The following is a 9,262-nucleotide window of genomic DNA, read 5'->3' as shown; positions in this document are numbered from 1 at the left end:
CCAGATAGTGTCCATGTTAATTGGTGACAATGTATAATTCTCTTATACTCCATTTTATTCATTTCAAACAGGGTCACTTTTCCATTTAAATGTACAAATCTTAGCCTGGCCAACCTCTGGAAATTATACACCAAGTTTTGTGGGGAGGGAAGGACTTTTCTATGAAGAGAGCCTGCAGTTGTAATCAAATTATCCAAGAGGGTAAGACCCACTAACAAAGGTTCTCTGGATGATAAGAAAAACCATGGAGCTTAGGCTCTTGGAAACACAGAGCAAATATGGTGTTTTGAGTTGAAATGGTGGTATAAGAGATATCAGCACATTGTCAGACCTGGTTTGAAGGGTAAGATAGTCATTCTTGAACTAGTGATTTGAGATTTTAGGCAGTAATGGCAGAGTAGTAATGAATGGAATGAACAGAGATGATTTTAGGTCCTAGAATGCTAGATTCGAGCTTTTAGACTATCGGATCCAACATACATATTGCTAAGCAGACTATGATCATGTCCTCTCAGAAGGACCATACACTTAAGCTATATAGCATCTTGTTTCTTTTATGGTGATTTTGCAGATTCCCTTCATAGTGTTCCAGTCGCACAAATGGGCAACTATCAGGAATATCTAAAGACATTGGCTTCTCCACTTCGAGAGATTGATCCAGATCAACCCAAAAGACTACATACTTTTGGCAATCCATTCAAACAAGATAAAAAGGTAGAATACCTATTTCTTTATCTGCCTAAACTGTGCTATTCTTGCTATAATTCATTTCTTCTTGATAAGATGAATTACAAAGCAGAGATTCTCCTGTTAATTTAAAAGATAAAATAAGACTCCGAGGTTCTCTGTGAATAGAAAGTAGAAACCTCCTGATGCAAGATTGTTTAGGTTGAAGAAAACAATAGCTGACATCTATTGAGTACCTGGTAGGAGCTGGTGTTTGAAATGATCATATTTAATATTGACAACTGTTCTGCAGATGAGCATTACTATCTGTCCTTTAATAAGAAGAAATCAAAGTCCATAGTGGTAAAATGGTTTACCCTAACCATTTTAAGTGACACAGCTAATAAGAGGCAGGATTTAAACCCCTATCTTTCCAGTTCCAGAGTCTGTATTTTTCCCACCTCCACATACTAATTCATTTAATATTGAGACTACCACTTATTTCCTTTGTTTCCATAATTCAGATGTCTAGTGTTCTATCTAGATAGTGGTGAATTACTCCTCTTGAAACATGAAGTACAGGGTGACATTGCTTTATTTGGATTGTCCTACTAGAAATCTAAATATGAGGGGGAGGGTGTATGAGAGAGAGAGAGAGAGAGAGAGAGAGAGAGACCATAAAAGTCACTGTGTGTTTATTCCCATTTTGATTCCTGAGAATTGCACATTTTTCAAGCTTTCTGCTTAATTGTGATTGTATTTTGCTTTATCTTGGGGCAACACTATAAACATTGCTTTACTGGTTTTAGAAAGAAGAAGGGAGAGGGAGAGAGAGATAGAAACATAGATGAGAGATAAACATTGATGGCTGCCTCCTGCATGACCCCCACTGGGGATTGATCCCACAACCCAGGCATGTGCCCTGACCTGGAATCGAACTAGGGACCTCCTGGTGCATGGGATAACTCTCAACCAACTGAGCCACAACAGCTGGGCAACACCTTATATTTTAGTCTCCTCCTTGTTTCACTTAGACTGGATTAAAATTGAGTAGCATCTTCTAAGAACAGAGCCTGTGTGGGGCATGATAAATCTTTGGCCCATGATTAAGACCTATATTGATGATGTAATACATGATTGTATATGCATATGAAGAGTGCTTCCAGTGTTGTCTTTAATGGAATATGTTCATTGATGTTTTTTAGGGAATGATGATAGATGAAGCAGATGAGTTTGTAACAGGGCCACAAAACAAAGTGAAACGTCCTGGAGAACCCAACAGCCCTCTGTCATCTAAGAGAAGGCGGAGTATGTCCCTGCTGTTGAGGAAACCACAAACACCACCTACTGTAACTAACCATGTGGGCGGAAAGGGACCACCCTCAGCCTCGTGGTTCCCATCTTATCCAAACCTCATAAAACCCACTCTTGTACATACAGGTATAGAGTAGTGGCTGTGATTTCCTTATGTCTCCTACAGGACTAAGACACTAAATAATTTTATTTTTCTTTGTATTCATTTCTTTTGTATTCAGTTTTGTTCATTAAGTAAACCAATATGAAATCATCAGTGTGGTAGGTACAGAGAACTCAGGAAGCAGAGACCCTATTTCAAGGATCTCAATTTCTATGAGGGGGAAAAGATCCATACTTACGTAGTAATTAACTATGTAAATTAGAATGGAGAGATGTGAGCATGTTTGTCTTGCCAACGCAAGGTATAATGAGGTGCAAATATTTGGAGTTGCTGTTCTAGTCAGAATGATAGAGCAGGTTCCTGAGGCACTAGGAACAAATGGCCTCATAAGAACATGGATCTGCACTTGCTCTCTATGTCCTCATCTCCTCTTCTTGCTTTAATCTGGTGCACTCTGGCTCTGTCTCCTCCACTCCACTAAAACAGGCCTCATCAAGGGCCCCGGTGTCTGCCACACATTGCCATTATTTCTTACATCATTTGAAACAGTTTGTTCCCTCCCCCCCCCCATGAAAACTTCTTGGGGTTCCCAAGACCCCCCCCAACTACTGGGTCTTTCCTCGATTCAAAAACAACTCCTTTTAATACCCTTTTCGGATTTCTCCCCCTTCTTTGGGAAGTTCCCTGAACCAGATCAGAAAGGGGGGCCCCTTTTAAATAGGTTAGGGACCCAAAGCTCAATTTTTTTTTAAAAAAAAATTCTTTATTGTTGAAATTTTTTACTTTTCTCTCCTTTTTCCCCCAGGGACCTTTCTCCACCCGCTCCCGCCCCCCCCCCCCCAGCACATGCCACACACACCCCCTATTGTCTGTGTCCATTGGTCATGCTCATGTGCCAAAGCTCAATTTTGGACCCTCTCCTCTTCGCTGCACTCTCCCTAGGTGGGAATGCAGACTGGTCCCTAGGTAATTTCATGCAGTCTTGGGGCTTTACATAAGATTCACATTTCAACAACTCAGATATCTATACCTCTAAACTACATCTTGCTCTAAACTCCAGACTCAAAATTAACTGTGGACACAGTATCTCCACTTACATGACTAATGGACATATAAAACTCGGTAGGTTTCATTTGTTTCAACTGAACTCCTGCTTGACCTTCCCTCTCTCTGAAACAGCTCTACCTGCAGCCATCCCCAGTGCAGTTAAGGACACCATCCAGCAGTGTGTTTGTAAAGCTGTGATAGCCCACTCTCCATGTGTGTAGGGGTTGGGAGGATGGAGAAGCCCTGGATCACAGTGTTTACAGATTTCCACAGTATAAATAATGCTAACATTATCGGTGTCAAGCTATCAATGTGAGGTCACTGAACCAGATCAGGAAGAGGTGCACATAATCCACTTTCTTGAGCAGTTGTGCACCAGCAGCTGCACACCCCTGGCACTAAAAAACCAGAATCACCATGATTTCTCTTTTATTCTTCTCTCACTTCCATTTGTGAGCAGGTCTAGGCAACTTGATGACCAATATAATTATTGCATCCGACACTTCTCTGTCCCTCAGTCTATGATACCATCTCTGTCAGTCACCAAGCTACTACAATAGCTTCTTATTTGATTACCAGGCTGCCCACCTCCTCCTCATCTGACCTGCAGCCAAAGTGATCATGTCAACATGGAAATCAGACAATGCTATGTCCATCCTGAAAACTCATTATCAGCTTTCCTATGCACTCACAACAGATTCTCAACTCCCAACTCTAGTCTACAAGATCTTCACAACCTGGCCCTGCCATCCTCTTTCTTAAATTGAATTTATTGGGGTGACATTGGTTAATAGAGTTAAATAGATTTCTACAATTCTATAATATATTACCTATAATAATAAAAGCATAATATGCTAATTAGACTGGACAGCCGACCTAGACGTCATTCCAGACATCCTTCTGGATGAAGCTGTGGCAGTGGGGGCCAAGGCAGAGGTGGTTAGAGGCAATCAGGCAGGCAGGTGAGCAGTTAGGGGCGATCAGGCAGGCAGAGTGGTTAGGGGTGTTCACACAGGCAGATGAGCAGTTAGGGGTGATCAGGCAGACATGCAGAGTGGTTAGAGGTGATCAGGGCAGGCAGGCAAATGGTTAGGGGTGATCAGGCAGCAGGTGAGCAGTTAGGGGTGATCAGACAGGCAGGCAGAGGTGGTTAGGGGTGATCAGGCAGGCAGGCGAGTGGTTAGGGGTGATCAGGCAGTCAGGAAAGCAGTTAGGGGCGATCAGGCAGGCAGGCAAGGGGTTAAGGGCAATCAGGCAGGCAGATTGATTAGGGGCAATTAGGCAGGCAGGTGAATGGTTAGGGGCAATCAGGCAGGCAAACAGGAGCGATCAGGCAGGCAGGTGAGTGGTTAGGGGCAATCAGACAGGCAGGCGAGTGGTTAGGGTCAATCAGGCAGGCAGGCAGAGTGGTTTGGGGCGATCAGGCAGGAGTCCCAGATTGCGAGAGGGTGCAGGCCAGGCTGAGGGACTCCCCACCCCGTGCACAAATTGTGTGCATTGGGCCTCTAGTCTATAATAAAAATGTAATATGCTAATTAGACCAGATGTTTTTCTGGATGAAGCCAGGGCTGCGAGGGAAGCCTGGGTCCTGGGTGCCAGAGGGAAGCCGGTGCCGGCAGCTGGGGGAAGGAAGGCCTACTCTTGCACAAATTTCTGCATCGGGCCTCTAGTATATTATATTTGTTCACCACCCCAACATCAAGTCTCCTTCCATCATCATTTATCCTCCCTTTACTCTCTTCTGCCATCCTCTGTTAACACATGTCCTATCTGTCTCCTTGTTCTCTCTGCCTCTGTCCTTTACTGTATGGTCCTGGATTGAACCCTCCTAGGGGTCCTGCACTTGCCCTGCTGCAGCCTGGAACTTCCTCTGCATGTGTACAGGGCAGGCTGTTTTTCATCCTCCAGGCTCTGTTCGAAAGGCCTTGCCTGACCACCCCCATCCATTGAGGACCGCCCCCCTTCTGCTGTCTGTCACATCCATGCTTTCTTCTCCCTAACACAAATTCAAACTGTCATTTCATTTGCTCATTATGTCCTTACTGTCTGACTTTCCTATCAGAATGTAGCTTCTATAAGGGTAGGGACTGTTTCTGTCTGTCTTAACTGCTGATCCCCATATCCTGGCATGATGCCTGGCACAGGGAAGGATGAGAAAATGGAGTAGGGGTGTCAGATTTGGACTAAAAAGAAATTCACTTTTCTGAGACAGAAAAATAGGTGAGGAAGATCATATGCTGACTGGGATTTTTGGTTATGGAGTACATTTAGAGCCCTCATACCTCTGTTTTCTTAGATCTTTTGAGATGGAGAGGAGGGAGGATGAAAGGGACCCACATAGTTTGGTGTCAAGCTTAGTAAAGCATGACATTTTATAGGTAAATTACAGAAATCATGGCATCATGAGTCTTGCTGATTTTCAGCTTGTAAAGCATAAGCTGCCACTAAACCACGAGTGCCAGGGAGCTGAGAATATTGGTTGTACTGTCTTACTTAGCTTCCATATGTAATCATAGTGCCATGAAGAAAATAAAGTGGATTAGCTGTATTATCTTCCTGAGTTCAATTTGAGGGGTCTCAGACTCCATTTGGTAACATCTTCTTGCTTTATGAAACAACTAATTTCCTCAAAACTGAGGAGCACTGGGATCTACCTGTGGAGCTGATATAATACACCTACCTCACATCTCAGCTTCTTTAATTTTTTTTAGATGCTACTGTCACTCACGATGTTCATGAGGAGAAGATGGAAAATGGTCAAATCCTACCTGATGGCTTCTTGTCAAAATCTGCTGCACCAGAGCTTATGAATATGACAGGAGATGGTATTGCACCCAACCAACTGGATTCTCTGTCTGATGACTTTACTAGTCTAAGGAGAGATATTCTGATTAACAAACCTGGTAGTAATGCACTTGTTGGAGGAACCAAAAACTGCAGTGTCCCCGCAGATGATCAGAAAGTCTCAGTAACAACTTTCAGAACTGTGCCAAATACATTGCAGATAACTCCTGCTATGGCACAAGGAATCAATGCTGATATAAAACATCAGTTAATGAAAGAAGTTCGAAAATTTGGACGAAGTAAGTAGTGAAAGAACATCTATGAATCATATAATGGGAGGTCCCTCTCATTGTAAAATTTAGAGTAGATTCAAGCTCTCTTGTGGTGCATTTTGGGGAAGCATTGGGTTTTCACATAATTTAAAGTGATTCCTCTTGCTTTGACTTAAAAGATGCAATACACCTTTCTCTCTTTCCCTCCCTTACTTATTGTAATAGTTTCCTTTTGCTGCTATAACAAGTTACCACAGACTTTGTGACTTAAAACTATATTATCTTACAGTTGTGAGATAATTTTCACTGGGCTAACATGAAGGTGTTGGAAGGCCAGGATTCCTTCTGGAGCGTCTAAAAAGAATCTGTTTTCTTAACTTTTCAAATTTCTATAGGCTGCCTGTGTTCCTTAAATCATGGCCCCTTCATCCACCTTCAAACCTCTATCCTCTGCTACCATCCTTACATCTTTTCTCTCTGACTCTAACTCTACTGCCTTCTTTTTAGAAGGATGTCTGTAATTATTTGGGCCTACATGCACAAACCTGGGTAATCTCCTCATCTCAAGATCCAACACTTAATTACATCTTCAAAATAAAGTCCCTTTTCCCAAATAAGTTAACATATTCAGAGGTTTGGGGATTAGGACACGGGCAGTGTTGGTGACCATTAGTCAGCCTACCACATTTTATTAGTGTTTATAAGTGTTTCCTTAGTAGATATGCACAGATGGTTTAATTTGAATGTTTAAAAACAAACTATATCTAACTTCTATCCATGAAGAATGATTGCTTAAGGATGTGTAAAGATTGAATTTTATTTTCCATTCACATTTTTTTAATACTAAAGTTTTTTTTTAATATCTTCAGAGTATGAAAGAATTTTCATTTTGCTCGAAGGAGTGCAAGGACCTCTTGCAGTCAAGAAACAATTTGTTGAATTTACCATCAAGGAAGCTGCAAGGTGGGTGTAAAGAGGAGCTTGTTCTTTTTTTAAGCTCTAGGGCCCAATACAGGACTGGGGGAGGAATAGGCTCTGCCGTGCTTTGTTCAAACCCTGGCCCTCACTCATGGTTGAATCTCTTCAGAGGCATTTAGATATCTGAGTCCAACTCATTCATCCCATTCTGTGGAGCTTTATAGGCTCACCACAGTCTGAAGTGGGCTTGGGCGCTAAGTGGCACTGTTAGCACTTGCTAAACCCTATCTTTACATGAGGAGACATTTCTATTCTGTGTCAATTGTCAGTTCCAATTGTATCCGGCATAGTGCCTTGCATATCATAGTGCTTTAAGTATCTATTGGTTAATAACATTTATCTTTATTTTTAGGTTTAAAAGGCGAGTCTTAATCCAGTACCTTGAGAAGGCACTAGAAAAAATAGATTCCCACCACCTTCTTAACAACGTTAATCACATCAACAGCAGATCTTCATGTTAATGCAAAGATGAAGGAGAAAGAAAGGACAAGTTTTCTGTGCTGTAGGATGGAACAGGATATTGTTGAAGCTTCCTAGAATGCTTTAGTCAAGGGAATTGCCTTCCACAAGCTAAGAAAAAGCTGTGGAAATTTTTATATTTTATGAATTTCTAGCAGTAAAAGCTGGCTTTTGTCCTAAGAATTTTCTCTGAAAGTATTAATTTGTGTTGTTTCTTTTCCCAATTGAGGAAGGTAATGCTATTAATGCAGCGGGTTAAATTCAGTAAATACTGCCGCCCCTACCACAGGTGATAAGGGTTCACTCATCTGGGCATTTCCAGAGTGACTAGGGCCCACATGTAAATAGAGCACTACTTGGTGCTCTTATTATGTCCTTTAGAAAGAAAAGATGTTCAGAGTCCAACTGGTAATCTTGTGTCTGCTGAACAATGTTTTCAACAATTTCCAGCTGTGCCTTTTAAACAGTGACATATTCAGGACAGTTTGAATCAAAGAGTAAAAAAGCTGCTATTTGGGTAATTTATTTCTCTGTGGGAGGGGGGCAGGGAGAGTCACCAAACAATCTACCTCCAACTCTCTTCTATTTTGTCTAGAGACATTACAAAGTGCACCTGAGGCTGCCCCAACCCCTGACATTTTTTCTTGCATGTGATGACAGTAAGTCTTCAGGTGGACTTGTGCATTTTGTGCTTTGAAAGCACTAAGGGGAAATTATGTATTATTTCCTTTAATATTTATATAAAGGTTTATATGGAGCAGTATTGTTATGTTTGTATTAATTTGCAAAAATTATGCATACAAAGAGATTTTGACTTTGAATATATGAAATAAATCATTTTATTGATTTTCACAAGTTTATTAATGCTAGAGAAATTTTTAGTTTTGTCTTTCTTGTGATTTGTTATTCCTTTCAGAAAAAAAGTGCAGTTCAATTAAGATGTTAACATAAGGATTTAAACTTCAAATGTCACTCACAGAACTGAATGATGTTGGTGCAAATGGTGTAGAGTACTCTGGAGGTCAATCCCTCTCCAGAAACACTAAAAACACTGGGGAGCAGGGAGATCTGTCAGAATCAATTTTATTGGAACTCTGGAAGATAGGCAAAAGTTCATAGCAACCAAACAAATGCTGAATCAGGAGAAAGGCCATTGAAACATGATAGGAGAGTCTTGTGGCATTTTCACTTGTTCTTGCCCCCTCCCCCTCCCTGGCATAGCAGTGGTCTTGAAGAGGGCAGCCTGCATTCCAAATGTGGGTCCCTGGTTCTTCTGGGAGGAAAGCGGACCTTATTCCCAAGGAATTATATTTGTCTGTTTGAACCTATCTCGGGGGCTCCCTGAAGGTTTGACAAAGGGGGATTGATTGCTTTTGTTTCACCTAACTCCAAACTCTCTTAAGGTGGAACATCAGCTATATGGAGAATGGTCCTCAAAAATATTGAAAGGAAGTGAACAAGCTGCTGCTGTTTATAAAAAAAACAGTAGACATGCCAAAATCCTGAAAGAAAAAATTGGGGAGTGAGATAATTTGGAGAATAAGGGCTTTGAAATACTCCCATGTACCAGTATACCTGGGTTACTAGAAAACCATGTGCATGCCCTGGGAAATACTCAGAGTCAGAAGAGACCTGAGAA

The 9,262-nt window shown here is 41.6% G+C and overlaps 1 protein-coding gene across 10 annotated transcripts in view; it reads left to right on the top strand.

Moving 5' to 3' along the window:
- The window catches only part of LOC102436717 (integrator complex subunit 6-like), a 62,352-nt gene extending 53,845 nt beyond the window's left edge, over nt 1-8,507 (top strand). For 3 of the 10 annotated variants that reach the window (XM_023757743.1, XM_023757737.1, XM_023757748.1), the window contains 5 exons: nt 572-714; nt 1,872-2,106; nt 5,842-6,213; nt 7,056-7,149; nt 7,517-8,467. In XM_023757743.1, the coding sequence (XP_023613511.1) occupies nt 572-714; nt 1,872-2,106; nt 5,842-6,213; nt 7,056-7,149; nt 7,517-7,625 (953 nt within the window). In that variant the 3' untranslated portion in view covers nt 7,626-8,467. Of the gene's footprint in view, nt 1-571; nt 715-1,871; nt 2,107-5,841; nt 6,214-7,055; nt 7,150-7,516 lie in introns of those variants that run through there. The other 7 variants (XM_006082058.3, XM_014458147.2, XM_023757720.1 and 4 more) reach the window with 6 other exon arrangements.
- Nucleotides 8,508-9,262: the final 755 nt, after the last annotated feature.

The sequence above is a fragment of the Myotis lucifugus genome, unplaced genomic scaffold (genome assembly GCF_000147115.1).
Source record: "Myotis lucifugus unplaced genomic scaffold, Myoluc2.0 scaffold_2, whole genome shotgun sequence".
Classification (NCBI taxonomy): Eukaryota; Metazoa; Chordata; class Mammalia; order Chiroptera; family Vespertilionidae; genus Myotis; species Myotis lucifugus.
The sequence above is the reverse complement of the archived record's forward strand: the minus strand, read 5'-3'. Positions and strand labels throughout refer to the sequence as shown.